Source organism: Thermobia domestica, chromosome 9 (assembly GCF_964235325.1).
Source record: "Thermobia domestica chromosome 9, izTheDome1.hap1.1, whole genome shotgun sequence".
Taxonomy (NCBI): Eukaryota; Metazoa; Arthropoda; class Insecta; order Zygentoma; family Lepismatidae; genus Thermobia; species Thermobia domestica.
This window is the reverse complement of record NC_137462.1, coordinates 32,936,545-32,959,145: the sequence shown is the minus strand read 5'-3', so window position 1 is coordinate 32,959,145 and position 22,601 is coordinate 32,936,545. Positions and strand designations below refer to the sequence as shown.

The 22,601-nt window shown below is 36.3% G+C and overlaps 1 protein-coding gene across 1 annotated transcript in view; it reads right to left on the bottom strand.

The window, feature by feature from the left end:
- The window catches only part of LOC145694535 (zinc metalloproteinase nas-4-like), a 132,516-nt gene that overhangs the window by 21,938 nt on the left and 87,977 nt on the right, over positions 1-22,601 (bottom strand). The window contains exon 2 of the mRNA XM_081770850.1: positions 14,739-14,882. Coding sequence (XP_081626976.1) covers positions 14,739-14,882 — 144 coding nt within the window. The remainder of the gene's footprint in view (positions 1-14,738; positions 14,883-22,601) is intronic.

The window sequence follows — 22,601 nt, the reverse complement described above, 5'->3', positions numbered from 1 at the left end:
ATCCATTTGACGTGTGAAACTTTCAAGGAAACATATATACAGCTACATTTCTGATTAATCAAAGTAGTCCCGGTTTCAGTCATACACTTTCGTCATTGCTTAACCTGGAACGATTGGATTTCATGAAAAACAACCAGAGAAGGGGAAAAATATGTACAGAAAGTTGATCTGAGAATTAATAAAGAACCTACAAAGACAGAAGAATATACAACAGAAGTAAAGGTGACAAGAGAAATTAAGAAGGATAGAGAAATTTTAATAATCTATAAGAAGGTAAATTTCATGGAAATACAAGGTTGAAAAGATAAACTACTATGACAATATAGAAACTAATGATATAAATGAACTTTTAATGAGAAAATTGCAGCTTCAGAAAGATGGAAAGAATACATTGAGGAACCGGATGATACCAAGAATAAATATTCTATCTTAGATATTAAAACGGAAAATGAAATAAATGAGGATGGCAAAGGAATTGGGATGGTAAGGGAGAAGTTCAAATACATTTAGCGAAATTAAGGACGAAAAAGTAGACAACATCACTACACCCCTACACCACTTCATTAAGAATACAGGAGAAGCGAAAAGAAACATTCGAAATGTGTAATCAAATCAAGAGTGCCATCATAAGACTTCTTTCACAGAGTCAGGATTTTGGGTGAGGACTACAGAACTACATTGCTGCAAATGCACTTAAGAACATTGGCTCAAAGTTGTTCACAAGAAGAAAGTGATTGTATATGGTACTGTTTCCAATCATGGCATCGATGAAACGTCCTGAACATATTATACAGACTGTTCAAAAACGTACAATACTTGCCTTAATACTACATATAACTACTCCGAGCAGCCACGTAAGGAACAGCTCAGATACATAGCTGGTCGTACATATGCTGTATGTCTGTCTAGGAAATGGTCATTGTGAACTTGACTGGCGGTCAGGTGCCATCCCATAATGTCCCACAGTGCCCGATAAGGACTAGGTCCGAAAATTTAGCAAGCCAGGGAAGGGATGAAATGAAATCTTTAGTTTTACGTCCCACTGTTATGCCGGTTAGGCTAAAGGAGACAATGATGATGGGAAATGAATGAAATAGTGGATGAAGAAAGTGGGAGGAAACGGGAAAACCCCTAGAAAACCCACGAGCACGGTGTTTGTCCACCACAAAGTCCATACGGCGCGAGCTAGGATCGAACCAGGGACCTCAAGCACCGAAGGTGAACGCTCTACCACTGAGCCACCGCGCCTCCTCAGCGAAGGAATGTTCCGGGTGGAGGGTGAAAAGTTCACTTGTCAGTATGAAAACGCGCTTGTGCTATTGAAGATAAATATCCAGATAAGCTTCGAGGATAGCATTGGCAATACTACGAAGGTACAACACAAGTGATATTCCTCTTAAGAAAAGTGGATATGTAGCTTATTTATCGTCCCTTTCTTAATAATTGCCAGAAAATCTAGTGTGGGTCTTATATAATAAGTGGACACACACATGGATTTTTCTGTTCATTTGCAAGTTTATGTACAAGCACAGATCCATCACTGTGTTCGTCACTGAATATAATATTTCATTTGCTTTGCCACTGCAGTCTCTCTCGATGTGTATCACAGAACATAGAACTCCAGTATGTGAGTCGAATACAGATACTAAGAAAGTTTAGGATAAAAGCTCAAAGATTCGAAAAACCTTATATATGAACCAAGTATTTGAAGTTGGAATACTGGAAATGATATAGGATAACGAAATGGGAAGAGGTATTTGGTAAAAATTTCATCTCCCATTAACATTATTTACGAATACTATCTAGAAGAGTATCGAATAAAAGTTTGATTGGGAAACATTGATTATAGGAGGTAAAAGGACTAATGATGAAATGGTCGTTACCGCAATATCTGCATCGAAAGTTAATATGATGCCAGAGAACTTAAGAAAAGGCTCTGAAAATAATGAGATGAAAATAAATATGGAAAAGATTAAAGCAGTAATGAGTAAATGATTGAGGCTGTGATAAACGTTTGAGCAAGACAGTAGATTAGGTGCCTATTACAATACCTACATAGTATTATTGACGTATTTATAAAACGTAAACTTTAAATAGAAACGGCGGGGAAAATGGTTTCAAAAAGTCCTTAAGAAGAATGTGATGATTGAGATGAAAAGCATACTATGTGAGTCACTGAATAAAGAATCACAGAAAGGACAGGAATAAATAGCATTGCATTGTAAGAAGCAGAAACGCATTACAAAAAGGAAACCCAAGACACTCGAATTCTAGAAATTTGTACTTTGAGGTGAACGTAAAATTTGAACAATGAACCAATGAGGTACATTGTGAATAATGAGTAAAAAGAATATAAATGGAAGTAAGTAAAAAGATATTAAGACACTGTTGGAGAATAAATTATATTCCGAATGACATGTAGTAGGTATGGTAGAAGGAAAACAAGGAAGGTAGAGAAAGAATAAATTAATGGATAATATTAAGAGTATAATTCCTATGTCAAAGCGAAGGAGTTACCTAAAAATCATATTGTATGTAAACTTCAATTTGTGGCAATAATGGAAGAAAATTATGGTGAATGTGTGAGTTAAGTGACTTTATCACTTCTGCACTAAACCTAAGTGCAAGAATCTAAAACTCACATTTTTGGTTTCAAACAATACTTCTGGTACGTACAGAGGTTGGTGGATGTTCCGCTTTATTTTCACACAAATAAGTTTCCCTCCCTTAGTCATCATTGATCGATCTGAACTTCAAAGTTCACTCTCTCGGAAACTTAAAAAAAAAAATGTAATTCTCTCTTTCATTATAATATTCATAAGTCAATGTAAAATATAATCCAAATTCTAAGTTCCGTATTCAGCTCATGACTTTGGAAACAAACTAACAACAAATACTGGCGGAAATACGCCATGATTAACATATCGATTGTATTGGTAAAGGCAGTATGAGGATCCAGTTAGCTCATAATTCAAGTAAATTACTATTTGCTTATAATTCTGGAGTAAATTCAGTTGGGATCTATTAGCATTCTAGTCGTCCCCCAATTTTAACTTGCCAGAGACGCCTATGCCTGTAATGCTTCACGAAATTGGTTATGTTATCTGAGCATATGCATTTTCTGACAATTACATGAGTAGAATTCTGGCATCTGTTGAGCCCATGTGGACTATATGCAGATCACAGTACTTTATTTATCTAAATGTTAGATAAATATCCAATTGTGTTTGAAGGCAGCACAGTATAGTTACAAAATGCAAATCTAAACTATGCCTTTCTTTTTAACCAATTATTTTTAAGTATCGTTAAAATACACACTTGTATAAGATGAAGTGTGTAAACATTTATTATTGTTTTCCAATTGCGTAAGCGTGCAGATAACACGAGTTTATGGTTTGTTGTGATAATAACTTCTTCAAAAGAATTACAAGCTACTGGGAATCCAACAGCAAAGATTATAGACCTAATGTTATTAGTATTAAAGGACATGAGCCAACTGGATAGTATAGCTCTAGATCTAAAAGGTATTTCTATTCAATTGAAACAATATTGTTTCTTTTCAATGTCTGTCCTAATTTTATTAGGATCATGAAGTGAGATTTATATGATTGAATTGTCAGTATATCTGTTCGCTCGTGCGTCTATTACTCCAGACAATAACTCTTGAACGAAAACTAATGTTTTATTTTATTTATTACAATAGACAGCTAGAGTGATTATCTGGAGCGAGTTTGTTAATGGAATCAAGACGTTAACATCTTGAAAAATAACCGTAGTTATTAATCCCATAAATGGAAATATATGATGACTTATTTAGGTTACGACTTATTTAGGTTAAAAATGATTTTTTAGGTGAAAAGTGTCTTCGGAGTTGACAGACTTTTTGATTAAACCTAAAAATATATTGGTCATGTTAATACTGTCAGATACTTGGGGTATAAGAGGGTGTTGGTGATGTTAATACTCACCTCTTCAACAATCAGTATACATTCATTCATAAATGCAAATTTATTTGTAGCTTTTATTCTGACTGTCGTATTTAAACTTAACACTGACTAACTTTATGGTCTATAGAACCCGAAGGTTTATGCTGCATTCACAAAAGCTCTACATTGACTTCTGTTCTTAGCCAATTAGAGCCATTTCTACTTTGTATTCTTATTTCTGCGAGATCCATCTTAATATTGTCGTCCTATCTGCACCTAGATCTTCCTAATGGTCGTTTCTCGATTGAACTTCCAGTTAAAACTTTGGAAAGTTCCGATTTTCTTCCATGACCTGTCCACATGAACCTGCTAAATTTGATGCCCCTAACAATGTTTGGTAAACGGTATAAATTATGCAATTTCTCATTACGAAGTTTCCGCTATTTCCGTTCCTCTTGCATCTCAGGATTTTATTCTCAAATACTTCATTTGCATTCTTCCCTTAGAGTAAGCGACATGTTTCGCAACCATACAGTACAACAGGCATGCCGTTTTATACGTAAGAAAAACTAAAACACTCACACTATTTAAAGGTTTTTTTTTTTCTATTTCAAAGATGAAGTAAGACTTTCATTAATAATACAGTATAACGACATGCGAGACTAATTTGTTCCAAAATCATTGCTTGTATCATGAAAATTTTGAACCCTAATTGGATGTTCCAATATAAAATAACAGATTTTCAATTAATCTGTTCCATACTTCAAAATTACCGGATGTCCAAAAAATATTGTACTAGGTGCCCGGTATGTGGAGAGGGATTACTATTACACATTCAAAGTTTTGATTGAAATACCTGTCACATTTTTTCTCAAGATAGCCCCCACACAACAACAGAATGCACTTTGTGCTGGGGAATACGCAAAGACAACGTCCGTTACCACAGTTCAACGTAACTTTCGGCAACAGTTCGGGGTCGATATACCTGGCAAGAACTCCATTAAGCGTTGGCACACATAACTCATGGAAACTGGTTATGCAAAGGCAAAAAGGGTCACAGAAGCCTTTGCTACCGTTACAAGAAACATATTGATTCGTACATGGGAAGAAATAGATAGTAGGGGAACAAAATTGATAAAGTTGCACAGAAAATGAATCCGTAGGAAATTCATTGCCAAAAGAAGCAACAGCTATTTTCTGTAAGTCATTGCATCTAAGACTTAGAAAAGTATTGTTGCCAACATAACAATTAGGTGTGTTGGTCGCCATATTGGATTAAAAATGGCGGATCCAAAATTCATATAATACTTTAATTTATATAGTGACATGTGTGGATAGAAAATTAAAGATTGAAAAATCTATAATGCATTAGAAACTAAGAAAATATATAATACAGAACCATTTGAGGCCAATGAAGATGAAAGTGCAATACCAAAACGTTAAATTAATTTCTTTCATGTTTTAGCGAAGATGACACTACAGTCACTAACGTTGGGTTTTGTCCAATTCTGCCAGCACTAGGTTCAGATTGTGATACGGTTTAGACAGCTATAATGAGATGTAAGTTGATTTCACATTTGAGTCAGCAGCACACTGTCGTAACATTTCATCAGGATCACTGTAAAGCAAATGAGTTGGTATGGTCGGATAAAGAGGAAACCTGTGGCTTGATAATTAGACGTGGTGGATTTCACATGATTCCGGTGTACTTGTCAGCTCTATGCCATCAGTTTGCTGATTCAGAACTGGAAAACTGTGGGATTGAAAGTGGAATTTTCTCAGAAGTCACATCGTCAAATATAATAAAAGGTAAAATGTATAACCGTGCAATCAGAGATCACAAACTTACCTTTGAAGCTATTTGGCATATATTGATTAATGAATTTGTGGGCTGTTTGAACAATTCAGTTGGAGGATGCGAATATGATGTAGAGGAATACGCATTAAGAATTGCTACATCTTTCAAAACAATGGAGATTATGAACAAGTCAGAAGCACAGTGAAGGTGTTAACGTGCTATATTCCAGCATTTGTATCAAAACTACAGGAATTTGTAGATGAGTATGTAAATCAGTTAACATTTAGATTTTGGTTGCCCTACTTCGAAGCAGTGAATACATTCCTCAGCTTTATAGGAGCTGAACGTGAGGGAAACTGGCTCAAACACTTAGAAGCTTTAGAAGATATTGCCTTTGATTGCTGCTCATAACCATACAATCTACACCAGATGGGATCCAGTGTACCTTACATGTATGCGAGATTTGCCACACTTTGCCCCAGAAGTATATGCAGAGTTCACTGACGGTCATTTTGGTGTCAAAAAAGTAAGAAGTAGGGGTTGTCGTTTGTAAAGATAGCAACTGATCAAGCCATTGAACATATCAACAAGATTTGCAAGGTAGCAAATGGCATAATAAACATTAGTCGAAATGAATATGCCAGACAGCGATAGGAACTTAGTTACAATGAACTTAGACATCTGGCTGAAGCGATAAATCAGATCTTCGACATTGACATTCACACACCATTCATCCACAATGAACAACCAAAGAAACAACTGGAGAGGGACATCATTGATGTATTAGTAATAAAAGAACAACTTGTGCGCTTTCAACTGTTTTGTGATATCAACAATGATTTGAGAGTGATATTAACAGAAGATGTAATCCCGGAAGATACTCAATGTCCGGAAGACACATAACATTCTCAATGCTTTTGAAAATGGCAAACGAATTATTGACACTATCATTAAGACACGTCTACTTCCTGAATCGAAACTTAATCTGTTTGAAACTATAACAAAATCAAACCAATAAACATTCAAAGACATTACGTCACAACGAAGTAAGACAAAAGTAAGACATCTGGAGTCTGTCACACAAGTTAATTAGCGACTAATTACATACATAACCCGATGTCCAAATGTAGATTTTCGATTTTCCCTACAACATGAGTTGTTTGAATATCCTCCATCCCTGTTCAGATTGGATTTTTCACCTATCATTAGTTATAAGGCTGTTTTATTTTATCTTCTAACAAAGGATACAGCAGCCAATGCAAACATGAAGGATCTTCAGAGCTCAGTAGCACTGATTATTGATAGTATGGCTTGTGCATAAGGTTAGTAAACCAAAGAGTGTTAAAACGTTTCGAGACCTTGCAGATTCTTTCACTGAACTTTTTTTTCAATTATTCAGCAACATGCACTAGGATTGATGTTGTTCTTGATAGACACGTCTCTCCGTCTATTAAATCAAGTACAAGAAACTTTAGATCTCGAAACGCCTTACACATTAGAAGGATTATTCAAGACAGAGGAACGCCGCTTCCAGCATCATGAAGGCATTTTATGGCACTGCCGCAGAACGAAGAGAGCCTTGTTCGCTTTCTCAGTGAGAAACTTCTTAAACATTCAAAAAGATTACCAGACGACAAAGTACTAACTGGAGCGCTTTCATCTGGTAAAGCAGTGCACTCTGCAGCCGGAGACATTCCGGGCCTACATTCAAATCAAGAAGAAGCAGGGACAAGGATTTGTTCCATGGGAAGCAAGCTTTAGATGAAGGATTTACATCGCTTCTCTTTTCTAACGACGATACAGATGTATTCGTCCTTCTTGTGTGGCATAATTTAGGCTCTCGCGTATGAATGACGAGAAGCAACTCTACCAGATTAATATCAATCCATAAGATTGTATCTGATATGCCATGTTGTGATATGCGGTCCTCTTTACTTTCATTTCACAGCACTACAGCTGTGATACAACCAGTCAAATAAGTAGGCATGGGAAGAAGTCAGCTTGGAAAGTATATAAAGTTAACTATCAAATACTGACATCTGTGGAACTGGAAAACGAAGTGGCTTCTGATTGCTCAAAGAATTGCTCAAGGATTTTGTTGTCCTTTTCCACTCCAAACCCACTGTCGCCAAAATAAATGATCTTAGATTGAAGCTTTTTCTTCAGGGAAAGATTATTAAGATAAGAAAGATTAAGATAAGAAAGATTAAGATAAGAGGATGCTTTGTCAGCATGTCAAACAAGCAAACTATCAAACGATCGTTTGGAAGGGAGCACTTCAGCAACATCAAAAGCTTCCAACATGTACAGACTTTGGCTGGCAAACGAATGGGACAACGTACGTGCCAATTATGACAACGCATCCACCAGTTCCTACAGAGTATTTGCGTATCACAAGCTGTAAGTGCAAAAAAGAATGTAAATCATAATCTTGTTCATGTAAATATGCAAGACGTTCATGCTCTCCAGCATGTGGCTGTTATAAATCAAGTGTGCTGTAATGAGTATGCATCTCAAGACAACTTATCAAACTCAGAAACTGAAGTGAGTGATGAAGAATCGTACTGACCATAGCATTGTGAGAATCCAGAAATGAAACTTTATTTTCGTTCCACAACTATAGTTTTATAGTTAACTTTCAGTCCGCTTTCATGTAATGTATTCGATTGAAATTGTTTTCAATTTAAAGTTTTAACAAAACACAGTAAGGTCACCTAACAACCTTGACCTTACAACACAAAAAATGTCTTAAACAATGTATACAAGTATTTTCATTTACATGTATGCATTATAAGCTTTCATTTGATACCCCATATGACTAAATTCAAATTAACTTGTATTACGTAATGTGTCATTACTTACGCCATCCTTGAACCAATATGGCGTCCATCCTACTAATTGCCGAGGTTGGCAACATTACTTTTCTAGCTCTTCGTACCAATGTCTATCAAGATATAATAGTTGCCACTTTTGGCAATGAGAATCCTACGGGGTGACATATTTCTATATTTTGTTACCCTACTAAAACTATCGACTAGATATCTACCGTATCACGAAGTGCGCCCATATTGAATCCTTGTAAGGCAGGAGAAACTATGATATATTACCTTGATTTGGGTATATAAAGGATTCTATCATATCAAGGAACCCGAGGATATTTTTAAAATGTACATTCTTTTTCGGACATCACGTTATTACATTATAGTCATTAATTGCTCGTAGATGTGACCAAAAGATAACATTAGCATCTCGATGTGACTTCTGTCCGCTCCATCGCCAATCAATTACTAATGTATGAAATCTCATATAACCTCTAATATACTCCAGTACGCATATGCCTATTAAAACATCTCCTTACGTTACATGAATATGATATTAACTCTTGAGACTTACAGTCCTCGTCGTTAGTGCCTAGATAGTACTTTAGTCAACCGGCATCTAGGGCCATTTTAGCCAGTCATGTATGAGGGATGATCTCCCTCGGTGATCACACTATCCAAGGAAAGGGAAGGAAGGTTGTGGCCTAGAACCTATGTGTTTAGTGCCATCCCGTCATTTGTCTGGTGTTAATGAGGAAAATCCAGGAAAACCTCACTCAGAATGACTGGTCTGAAAAAGCTTTTGCAAATTTTCGACCGAGTGTCCCCACCAGGACCTTGCTAACTGAATCATAATCTATCTCTATTCAAATGTTTATTCATTAATAGGACTCACTTGTCTCAAACACCTGTTAACTAATATATACCTCCTAATGTTCTTGTGATCAGCACATCAGCACTATACGAGTGTTATTTCATAAATTATGGAACGTATACGATATACCCAAAATCCTGCAGTAATGCAAATATATTATATTCGCTGGAAGGCCACAGGAAGTTACTTTGCAACACTACCAACAGATGTATGATAATTAAGGCAATATGGTAATTATAACGTTGGCAACATGTACGATAATTATCTTAAATCATGCGATAATTTTGACTCCCTCGCGATGAATGATAACTCGTGTACAATAACCTAATAGGGTGATATACGATAATTTAGTACATATTGATGAAATGCATAATTAATAATGATGGAGATACTTAAAAATTGAACGAAATGCTATTCATTGCGTGCAGAAAGAGATTTGGGTTTTGGAACCTATATAACAAATGTATTCTAAATATGATAGACAGAAAGCTAATATGAAACGTGTCACGATATAAGTAAAAACATTTTCACTTACCCAAAAGTGAGCGGAGAAACGAAAGTAAGAAAACTAACTCCTCCTATAGCTGAGAGAAGAAGCTTTAACCAGACAGGGTATGGAATACCACCCAAACTTAGTGATAGAGTGCGGAAGTCCTCCGTAGAAAATTTTGAAAATTTACCCTCCTGAATATGCAGTTTTGCGTGTTTTTGAATGAAAGTTAAAATATTTTCGTGTTTGTTTTCCGTTTTTCTTTTCAGTAGAAAATACGTATTTTTGAATGAGCATGGGGGCGTACCCAGGGACGTTCTGGGTTCTAACCCAAGTTCCCGTCAATCCATTCTGAACGCCGACAATTAACGATGTAAGACATGTGAAAATTTTTAGTTGAAAGTAGCATGGTAAAATGCTCGTTCAATCTGTAATTTTAAAAATGTTGAGCACCACAATTCCGGTGTTTTCATCTCTGATAAAGTTTACTCAAATTGTATATAAAATACTCTACGCTCTATAAAATACTGGATCCTACTATCATCTAAGAAATGCAGTCAAATATTACAATTTTCCTGTACTTTTCTCATCTTCCTGTTTTTATTTCACTGTCTTTTTGTGTGTGTGCTGAGCATCTCCACAAAAATTCTGGAGGAGATTTGAGCACCAGAGCACCCTTGGAGTTGGCACACCTTAAACTTACGTTACAAGTTATGTGACTATAGTTTGTGATATTGGATGTAGAAACTGTTCCTGATGACTACAGTAATGAGTAAGGAAAGATAATCGGAAGCATCTCTAGATAAGGCGCGCCTCTAAATTTGACAAAAATTATGTCACGAGGCGTGTAGATCAAATCAATGCTGAAATATTGTGTTTCTGCAGTGGTGAAATACTATTAATAAGTCAAACAAATATAGGAATTTTCAAAATAATAAAAAATAATAAGTTTCTGTTTTGAGATTGGTTGTTTCTGATAGTAGTGCGCTATACAGAACAGAAACTACAGTTTACCGTGCTATCCGAATCGTTTAGTGTGGCTTCTCCGGAAACTTTATAAATTCAGTATTAGAAGGGTAACTTCATTCGATATAGAAAGTTGTTGCTTAATATTATGAGTCACGGTAAGGAGTGCCAGAAAGACAATATTTAAAAAGATGCTAAAAAGAGCTAAGGAGTCAAGTTTTGCATCAAGTTAAAATGAAATGTACCAGAGTACGTCAGACTATAGGAGAAGTGAAGCTTACGAATGGAATATTTGGACGGATGTGATGATGAAGAAACTAGATCTTGCAAAAACCCTTCAATTGAATCTGACTCCAATCTCACTATTATTGCGCATATATACGGATCCACGCACAAAGCGGACAAGTCTCAGTTACATTATTTTCTGAAGAAGAAAGCTAAACCTAAAACTCTCAGCACAAAGGACATAGCAATCAGCTATAACCTGATTCCACACCACCACCAAAACTCACAACCGAAAGATTTTCCACCAACATATGGTAAAATTTAAACTACTATACTCATTCGTCCCTGTGTCTTTAGTCAGAGAAGATTTGCTGAAATTTTTAACTCTGATGATCATCCTTCAATAAAGCGCTGTGAAAGAGTTTACTGAGAGGAACGAGCAGAAGATGCTACTACAAATTATTATACAATATGAGTAAATGAACTGATCCTGATCAATACGAAGATTTTTTTTTCTTTCTTTAGTTTAAGTTTCCTGCTAGCTTCAGCTCTATAAGAACGACATCTCAAAGAGTAATTAACACAAAGAAAGTATAATTAATAGAGCAGTAATTAGAGTAGTTTTACGGTACTTCTCGCGCGTATTGAGATTCAGAATTATAAAAGCAATTTAATATTGTGCTTTCAATAATTTTATGGATCAAAGTCCTGCCTATACAGGGTGTTTCAAAACAACACCGACAACGTTTGAGAGCTGATTCCTGACATCAAGATAAGACTAAAAGTATACACCAACCTGGGTGCATAAATGCTTCCTTTCGGAGTTATAGGCTACTGAAAACATGAAAAAATGAACTTTAAGGGTCCGTAGCTACAAAACTATGGGACGTACCGTAGTCGGGTCAAGACTTCACTTATTAAGTAATGTGTCCCATCCAAAAATACATGGTTCAGAATCCTGTGGAATTTCCGCAACAATTTTTAAAGAGGTAGTTTGTGAGTACTTCAAATTATATCCCCGTAGCCAAACTCCCTCTATAAAAATTGTTGCGGAAGTACCACAAATTCTGAAACATGTAGTTTTGGATACCGCACATATTAGTTCCTAAGTGAAGACTGGACCCGACTTAAAATTCATTTTTTCGTGTTTTCGGCAGCCTATAACTCCGAAAGGAAGCATTTGTGCACCCAAGTTGGTCTATAGTTTTTGTCTTCTCTTGGTGTCAGGAATCACCTCCCAAACGTTGTCGGTGTTGTTTTGAAACACTTTGTATATGTCAGTTTTTACTAGGAGCTAGGAGCTTGGTTGGCTGGCTTATTGGAGTTAATTGTCCCTTTTCAACAGCGACGCTATATGAAACGTGATATGCAGTTTAAAATGAGAGATAAACCATATTACCAAAGTTTCAATCTCATGTAAGTACCCGCACCGGGAATCAAACGCAGGACCACGTAAGTTAGCAACTCGGCCACGAAACTACTAGCTACCTGAAGTTGATGAGTTCTCATAATTGGTAAGAAATTGAACACTGATCTCGTTTTCCAATCAGATTGTTAAGCTACATTGTTTTCATACGTGATCTTATTATACTAAGAAGAGTAATTGCTACTGAGACTGGAAACAGGAAGTACAATAATTTTATGAGAAAACTGACAATTTTAAAGTGTTATGTACGACAATCTCTGCTGAACAGTTTGGCAACTCTGGATGGCATCTGTGTGCATAAGCTAAGTGCCTAAGTCCAAGGAGAAAACGAAAGATACGTACAAATAAATTCATTGTTCTATCAGGCTTTAATAAGTACCAGTGCAAATTAATACAAGAGTTCAAAGATACAAAGAAATATTCAGTACGTACACAGCAAACACCTTTACAGTTAGTTCGCCAGGGACTCCACACGAAGTAGAAGGTGTCAAATATAGAGGAAGTATATGATCAGTGACGTCGAATATTGTCGACTAAAAGTCGTCAATGTGTACCACCTATCAACCTTCCTCATCGTAGGCAAACCTGTGTGAGGTATGAACACCGTGGACGACTACTGAAAGACTTCTACATACGTATCGGTATTTCAACCTGTGATTATTTCAGGATGGCTCGGGGGCGAATTTCCTCTTAGAATCTCCAAAATTTACCCCGGAGCAAATCTCCTATCGTGCTTAACGAGAGTTGCCACTATTTTTGCAGTACTACTTTAACACCTTATATATTGAAATTGGGGGAAATTGCCTAAAATCATTTCTGATCTTAAGTCATTCCAATTCACACAACAATTCCCGCATGTGCCAATGACGTCTCCTTTCCTACATCTACTCTACGTTAACGAGACATCGATAGCCACAAAGTACCTCAAACTCGATTTACATAGACGACACTGTGTACAATTAGCTCACTCACAATCCTCTAAAGATTAGAGACGAAAGCAGCCAAATTCTCAGACTAGTGTAAAGTGGTACCTAGATGTAGGTCCAGGAAATACTTAATTGCTTACGATTTCCCTAAGTAGCAAAGGCACCCAGAAAGTAACCCGAAAATGCATAAACATCATCAACAAGTTCATTCTTCTAAACAAATATGCTGGGAATAACACTTAACAAAAGACTCAACTTAAAGACCCAAATACTCAAACTAAAGAAGAAAGCTATAAAGATGATCAACCTTCTGAAACAAACCATGAAAAAACATGGATGGCGAGGTTAAGAACAAGATATGCAAAATACCTTTTCAAAACAATTTTACATGCGGATCTCCGGCGATCATACTCGAGGGCACAGCTATTGGAAAGAACATAAGTACATTGGCTCCTCCTAGAACATCAACATTCAGACAATATGGAAGGAATCAAAACCAAGCTAAGCCACGGAAGCACATCAAGCACATGAAGAATCAATCATGGAATAAATTACGAAACTAACAAGAAACGCCCTACCAAGTCAACAAGGAAGAGCAGATAAAATGCAGCACAGTTAACACTAGTATCTTGCTAACCCCTATCAACACCTCAAGCACTCAAACCCTTCTCAGTTTTCTTCTACTCTAACCCAACTTAATAACTGACACGCTGAGCAGAGTAACAATGGGTAAGATGTCACTTCCTCCACCAGCACCACATACACAAAGGAAAACTGACACTCTTTCGTTCGTTTCTTACGTCCATGCCATGCTTTTCTCTGCACCTTTCTGCTCTTCGTTTCTTTTAGAAGTCGACCGAGCAACTAATTCATATATATATGTATCCTTCCATTGATCCCTCCCGTTAGCTTCTCTACACATATCTCATTTGTTGATGAAATTGGAAACTTCCTTCCTGTGACCTTCAAATGCATATAGTCGATTTTCATTGTTTGCGGTACATTTGGCAATCAAAGCTCATCTGTTTTATGCCCAATAAAAATTCACAAATTTAAAACTACTTCCGGCTTGTAACATAACTACTGACCTAGTCCACAAATATCATAAGGTTATAGATCAGATATCACCCTCTACAGCCCATTCATCTTTGATGGGACTAAAAGGCTATTTAAAAAAAATAGATTTTGATGTTCTGCTTGCTTGTGAGAGAGTAAAGTTAACTATTGTGTTTGAGGTGCTAATCCGTTTACTCCTGCTTGGACAATAAGTTGCTATATTAAATCTTACCAAATAATGGACTTATGACATACGGAACTATTCCACCTGGCCACCGCCTTTCGTATTTGGCTACAAAACCTCTTGTTCCTGGTGGATTCGTTGGAGGAAGAATTATGTCTCCTTCGTAAAAGTCTCCTAATTCTGGACTTTTGTCTGTGGAAAAAGATAAGAAAACCGTAAGTTATTTCACATACACAATAATAAAACTAATAGTCTATCTTTAAAATGACAGTAAAAAGTTAACTAATTTGGTTAAACACGCCAGCAGAAGTTATGGTGTCGGAAAATATTACCACTCAGGAAGAAAGTAATGTGATTGGCAGACTTAATACATAGATTGCACCATTTACACAGACTACACATAACCGACTCTTATCATTTCTTGAGAAGCTTGACCAAACGAAGATAGCATGGAAACTGGGTCAGTTGCATCACGCTTTTCTTTCAATTACTCAAGGTCAAATTGCAGGGCCCAATCATCAGGGATGACCTTCCCTGCTAAGGAATTATCAAAATCCAGGAAGATCTGCTAGGCGGAGGGAGAGATGTCAGTAGCATAATAGTGGATGATGAAGACTTCTATATTGTAACTCATGTAACTGTCTACAGCGTCCTTTGCACGACACGTGGATATGAATTTTCGTGCAATATGAAGACACAGTTGACAATTGATGAATGCTTGCGGGCAAGTTTGAGCAGCATTTCAAAGAGTTCAGAACTATAGCCATCTGCAGCCATGGCTTTATCTCGACGAAGAAAGACTGATGAATATCACTCACCATAACAGGAGCCAGTAGAGAAGTGGTTTGGGATACTGTTATGGATGTTCTCACAACTATCCTCACCATTTACAGGGAGATCCATCTGCCATCAAAAGTAGCAGTCCGATGCAGGAAAACTTCCAAGTTATTCCCTACACTGAGAGAACTGTACACCTCCAGACAACGATTCTTGTTGACCAGTGTGAGTGTGGTATCCATGAATCCTACTCTTTCACTTTACCGATAGTACGTAGCAGCCGAACAACAGTGGTATGGCATATGAATAGCTCTGTGCAATCGCATACATACTTTTTCGAAGATCTACTTCCATAGTGTCTCTGAGAAGTTCATCCGAACATAATGTTGGTGGTGCCCACGAGGCTCTTCAAACGGTGAGTCAATTGAAGGAAATTTGACGGTGCGTTCATTTGCCATTTCTAACCCAAAATGCACTGCTAATGGTTTCTTCTTTTTTGGCTTGCTGTGCTGAATGACCCAGTTTGAATTCGTAAATAAAAATCACTCGCAATTGGGTACTCTGTTTGAGCAATTTCGTATTACCCTTTTCAATGACCCGCTGCTTCTAACTGTCTGGGTACCTTAGTCAATTTACTAGACTGTACTAAGTGTGTGACATTAGACGTGTAATCATAATCTACTTGTGTTGTGTTACGATGTTAGTTTTCCACAAGACGTCAAACCGGAGATTTCATACCCGCCAATCTAACACTCTATTCGTGAAAATTCCAGCACCAAGAAAGACACGTATGAATTAAAACAAATTTACACCGTAAATGCATTACACGATTACACAGGAGTGATTACAATTTCAGAAATGTGTGATAGCTCTAACTTTCAACTTCCAGGTTTTATGAATTCGACCCTCGAGCCTTCTTCCTCGTAAAACAAGATCAGTTACTCAATTAGACTAAAATCAAGGAAAAAGAACACACCTTCACTTGTGCAATATCACCAAACGCAGCAACGGATGTTATATGGGCTCACATACACACTCAAAATATCTAATACCACATGTTCACAAGAATTATGTGTTGCCGATCAAATAAAGATAACGATCTCAATCACTTCATTCATCTCATCTTCAACGGTCTGACTCTCCATATCAAGCACCTCAATGGGTGTGATTCGAAGCCCATGTGGCATGATAAAACTGTTATCGAAATGGCGAGAACAAACAGTCTGTTATAGGTGTGGAGACATTCATAGGACTCTCAGCAAAACCATCTGTATGGCTTGTAAAAATGTCACCGTACTGGTGCAAGCATATGCACAGACTGACTTAACAGATTTGAACTGTACAGAACACACAGAGTGATAATTGATCCAGAAATTTACCAACAAGACGAAAACAGAAACGGCTTTCTAAGGGGCTGCTTCAATAATAGTCGTTTAAAAAGTATTCTAATCAAGAACAACCAATTAAAGCAGAAATGGAGGTCAAACGAAAGAGAAACTATTACTCCGGGGACACATTGCACCAGAAATCACAGAAAGAGAGCATACAAAGAAGATGATGATTACATGCCATACAAGGAAGACTTCAAAATATAAGCCTTCGATACAGAACTAGAATCACTTATCTAAGAAGCCGTCAATACAGTGATGATCAGATCATCACTTGAACCACATCTATAATAACAACTAATGCATTTCTTGAAGATGTCCAGGTGCTTCATAAGGCTCTACTACATTTCACAAATAAACTCCTTCATGAAGAGTTCCATATTCTAACTACCGCAACAGATGGCTAAGAATGGTGTCCAGATTAAGATCGATGTTTATAAATCGTCCAGACAAGAGAACGCTCAACAAATGGGAACTTAGTGGAGATGACACAAAGCCCAACCTGAAACTGTCGGTCTCGTCTCGAATATTGGCAGAAAATTGTGAGATCACCTACCTTTACTCAAATTTTTCTTTGTTAGGTTAGATGTAAGTTAGTGTGATCCTGACCATTGCCCTTTAAATGGGTGAATCATAGACGTGTGCACGGGGAAAAGGGGAACAAATACCACCTCTGATCACTTGGTTTATCGAAAGTGCTTTAAACAGCACACAATTCGGATTCATTATTTATCATCTTTCCATCTTTTTAATTATGCAACTGCATGTTGACAACATATCACGAAATGAGGTCTGTACTTACCAAGATTAGATTTCCACTTTGTTCAGAAATTCTCTAGAGAAATATATGTTTAAACTTGCTAGTCCAACAAACAATATAAATGTTGACATTATGATTAGTTGTGTCTATAATGTATTATTTTATAACGTAAAACATGTGAGAAGAAAAAAAAACATTAACCACACATGAATTAGAAAATATCTAAATAAACTGAAAATACATATTTATTATTTTGTGTAATGTTTCGAAACACAACTACTGAATTGAATATGAATATTAAGATTATTGCACAGTAAGCATCAGTTTTTCTAATTTCGTGGATGTAGAAAAGTCTGTTTAAGAGTGGAATGATTCTAATTTATTATTTATTGTCTAATAGTTTCAAAGAAAAGTCAGTAGCATCACTTACACAAGCTTTTGCAATAAAAGCAAGTGAGTTTTGTTTCACGTTGTAGGACTACGTGGGTTGATTAATGAAACCGATTTTAAAGTGAAATAAGGTCAGATATATTCTAGAAACGCTGAAGCCATATCAAAAAGTCATTTCTCGTTATCTCATACCATTTTTTATTTATAAAATTAATTATAAATAATCAAACCATAAGTAGTGATGCATTTCTACCCTTCCGGCTGCTATAGACGAATAAAGTTAAAGGTGGAACATATTCTTGCAGAACTGAATCCACATCAAGAAAGTGATTTGTCTAATTTTAACAGTCCCCCCCCCCCCACTTTTTCCATCAGTTTTGAAACCAACCTTTCTGCTTTGAATAGAGGAATAAAGATCTAAAATGCAACTTTATTCTTGGGATGTTAAAGCAATATCAAATATCCATTTCTTCCTATATCATACCAGTTTTGCTCTATGAAATTTAATATTGATATTGGAAAAGCTAATGGGTTGCTATCACTTTCAGTTTGTGTAAAGAATTAAGGATGCAAATAAAATGTATTCTTAGGCAGGGGCGGATTCATGCTTTTGGGGCCCTGGAGCTGACTATTATGTTACGAATAATTTCAATGCATACATGTTGTGGTAATCTAATCTTGGTAAGTTGAGACCTCGTTTCGGAATATGTTGTCAACATACAGTTGCATAATTAAAAAGATGGAAAGATGATAAATAATGAATCCGAATTGTGTGATCAGAGGTGGTATTTGTTCCCCTTTTCCCCGTGTACACGTCTATGATTCACCCATTTAAAGGGCAATGGTCAGGATCACACTAACTTAAATCTAACCTAACAAAGAAAAATTTGAGTAAAGGTAGGTGATCTCACAATTTTTTGTCAATATTCGAGACGAGACCGACAGTTTCAGATTGGGCTTTGTGTCATCTCCACTAAGTTCCCATTTGTTGAGTGTTCTCTCGTCTGGACGATTTATAAACATCGATCTTAATCTGGACACCATTCTTAGCCATCTGTTGCGGTAGTTAGAATATGGAACTTTTCATGAAGGAGTTTATTTGTGAAATGTAGTAGAGCCTTATGAAGCACCTGGACATCTTCAAGAAATGCATTAGCTGTTATTATAGATGTGGTTCAAGTGATGATCTGATCATCGCTCTGTTGACGGCTTCTTAGATAAGTGATTTTAGTTCTGTATCGAAGGCTTATATTTTGAAGTCTTCCTTGTGTGGCATGTAATCATCATCTTGTCTTTGTATGCTCTCTTTCTGTGACTTCTGGTGCAATGTGTCCCCGGAGTAATAGTTTCTCTTTCGTTTGACCTCCATTTCTGCTATAATTGGTTGTTCTTGCTTAGAATGCTTTTTGAACGACCATCATTGAAGCAGCTCCTTAGAAAGCCGTTTCTGTTTTCGTCTTGTTTGTAAATTTCTGGATCTTGTTTTTTTTTTGGGGGGGGGAATGATTCAGCTTTCTAAGAATAGGTTCCGTTTAATTCTTTAATGATCGATTCAAATCGGAATTTGTCGAAATCAACCCTTTCCGAATTTTACGATGATCACTGTAGAGAAGTATTAGGAGTAGAAAATATAGGCGTTTATAAGAATAGGTTGTAATATTGAGAAAATAATAAAATACTAGCCAAAAAAGAAGAAAAGGAATAAAAAGATGTTTATCTTGCTAGAGACAGTTTTTAGGTTGACTTCTAAAATGTAGTAAAGTTGGGGTTGATTCAAGAACAGATCTATTACTTTTGAGTTTGATAGAATTGAGAAATGTTGTTAATTATTGTATAGTATGATGGTATGATGGTATGTATGATAGTAAGAGAGAATTTTTGAGTGTACCAGTTGAGAAACAATAAAAGAGTAACAGAAGTTTACGAGTATATTGGATCAGTGTTGTTAGTAACCTAGGGGTTAGAATTTTGGAAGATCAACCTAAAGGAGTTTCAAAAGTGAACTGAATTTAACCTAACAAATTAGGGGAATAGAACTTAACCTAAGAGACTTGGCGGAACTAAACATAGGAAGTTTTATACTAACAATAAGAAGCATTAATTAGAAACTGAGAAGTAGTTCTCTGTAGTCGATTAAGCATCCCAAGAGCAGGAGCGGATTCAGGGCAGAGCCAATGGAGCCCAGGCTCCAGGGCCTCCAGTCTCAGGGGCCCCAAAAATTCCCTATTTAATACTAAAATACAGCAATCAACTTATTATATTATAGGCTTCAGAGCCATGCTATTTTTTTTCCGCTCGCTACGCTCGCGGTATCTCGAGCGTTAAGTGTTCTTCCACCAGCGTCATTACGATACTTATTTTGTGAAGGGGTAAACTATTTTGAGCCTCTGTTACAAACCAAATTATTAGCTTGTGGTGACAATTACTTTGAAATATCTCTGTCAGTACTTAGAGCAAATCTAGGAGGTTTTCCAAATCTCACTAACAATAAAACGGTCCTATTCAAATCAATTTAGGCTCTCTGAGATACAAAAAGTCATTCCCTAACAACATGTCTTGGGAATAATTACTTAACACTCAAAAAGCATGATGAAATGTTCTCCCATTAATTTTGAAAAGTACTATCTTGTTCATCAATAGAGAATTCTGAGTAATTCCTTTTATTCGTGTATCGATATTCAAGGGGCCGCGATAGCTCAGTGGTAGAGCGTTCACCTCTGGTGTATGAGGTCCCAGGTTCAAACCCTGCTCCCGCCAAGTGAACTTTGTGGTGGACAAACACCGTTTGCGTGGGTTTCCTCGCACTTTCTTTATTCCGCCTTTTCATTCATTTCTCATAATCACAGTCTCTTTTAGCATAACCGTGGGACGTAAAACTCAAAAATTTCATTTTTTTTCAATATCTTAGCCTTAGGTGAAACTAAATTCTCTCTAATTACTACGAAGCATAATCTAATACTGCATCAGTATTCTTACCTTAAATCAGATTATATTATTTCGTGTAGTAATCGAGGATTTTACAACATGAACGTTATTTCCTAATAAGAAAATGTATGCGCTGAAATTATTCGTAACATAGGGCCCTCTTGAAATAGTCGGCTCCAGGGCCCCAAAAGCCTTAATCCGCCCCTGCCTAAGAATACATTTGATTTGCGTCCTTAATTCTATACACAAACTGAAAGTGATAGCAAAACATTAGCTTTTCCAATATCAATATTAAATTTCACAGAGGAAAATTGGTATGATATAGCAAGAAATTTGGGTTTAACATGTTATTTGATATGGGTTTAACATCCCAAGAATAAAGTTGCATTTTAAATCTTTATTCTTCTATTCAAAGCAGAAATCCTGGTTTCAAAACTGATGAAAAGAGTGAGATAACCTGTTAAAATTAGACATATCACTTTCTTGATGTAGATTCAGTTCTGCAAGAATATGTTCCACCTTTAACTTTAGTCGTCTTTCGCAGCCGGAAGGGTAGAAATCCATTACTGCTTACAGGTTTGATTATTTATTATTAACTTTTATAAACCAAAAATTGTACGAGATAATAAGAAATGACTTTTTGATATGGCTTCAGCGTTTCTAGAATATATCTGACCTTATTTCACTTTAAAACCGGTTTCAGTACTCAACCCACGTAGTCCTACAACGTGAAACAAAACTCACTTGCTTTTATTCCAAAAGCTTGTGTAAGTGATGCTACTGACTTTTCTTTGAAACTATTAGACAATAAATAATAAATTAGAATTATTCCATTCTTAAACAGACTTTTCTACATCCACGAAATTAGAAAAACTGATGTTTACTGTGCAATAATCTTAATATTCATATTCAATTCAGTAGTTGCTGTTCGAAATATTACACAAAATAATAGATATGTATTTTCAGTTTATTTAGATATTTTCTAATTCACGTGTGGTTAATGTTTTGTTTGTTTGTTTGTTTGTTTGTTTCTTCTTACATGCTATATGTAATAAAATAATACATTATAGACACAACTAGTCATAATGTCAACGACATTTATAGTATTTGTTGGACAAAGAGATATAGCTTCCTGTTAGAGTGAAAAATTAGTTTATGAGTCATAACAGCAAATGTCTTTTCCAAACTACCAACCACAGGGCGTGCGCGGTGGCTCAGTGGTAGAGCGTTCACCTGCCCAGTGCTTGGAGTCCCTGGTTCGATCCCAGTTCGCACCGTGTGGACTTTGCGGTGGACAAACATTGTGCTCGTGGCTTTCCTCGGAGTTCTACAGATTCCTCCCAATTTATTCCACAATTTCATTCCTTTGTCATCATCATCGTCTTCTTTAGCCTAACTGGCATAACCATAGAACGTGGCATAACCTAAATATGACCTGTTTTTTTTTTAGATTTCATTTTCAAGAGCAGTATTAAGAATAGTGTATTATATATATATTATGTTAATAATGCAATTGTAGGATTGTAATCCTGCATGCCTTTTACAAATAAATAAATAAATAAATGATAAAGTAGTGCCAAATACTCTGCGTCATTATCTGTTAGAAGAATGTTTATTTTAAGAAATTCCTACTTGGATGGTCTTAGGTTCGAATCTCGACTGTTCTTTTTG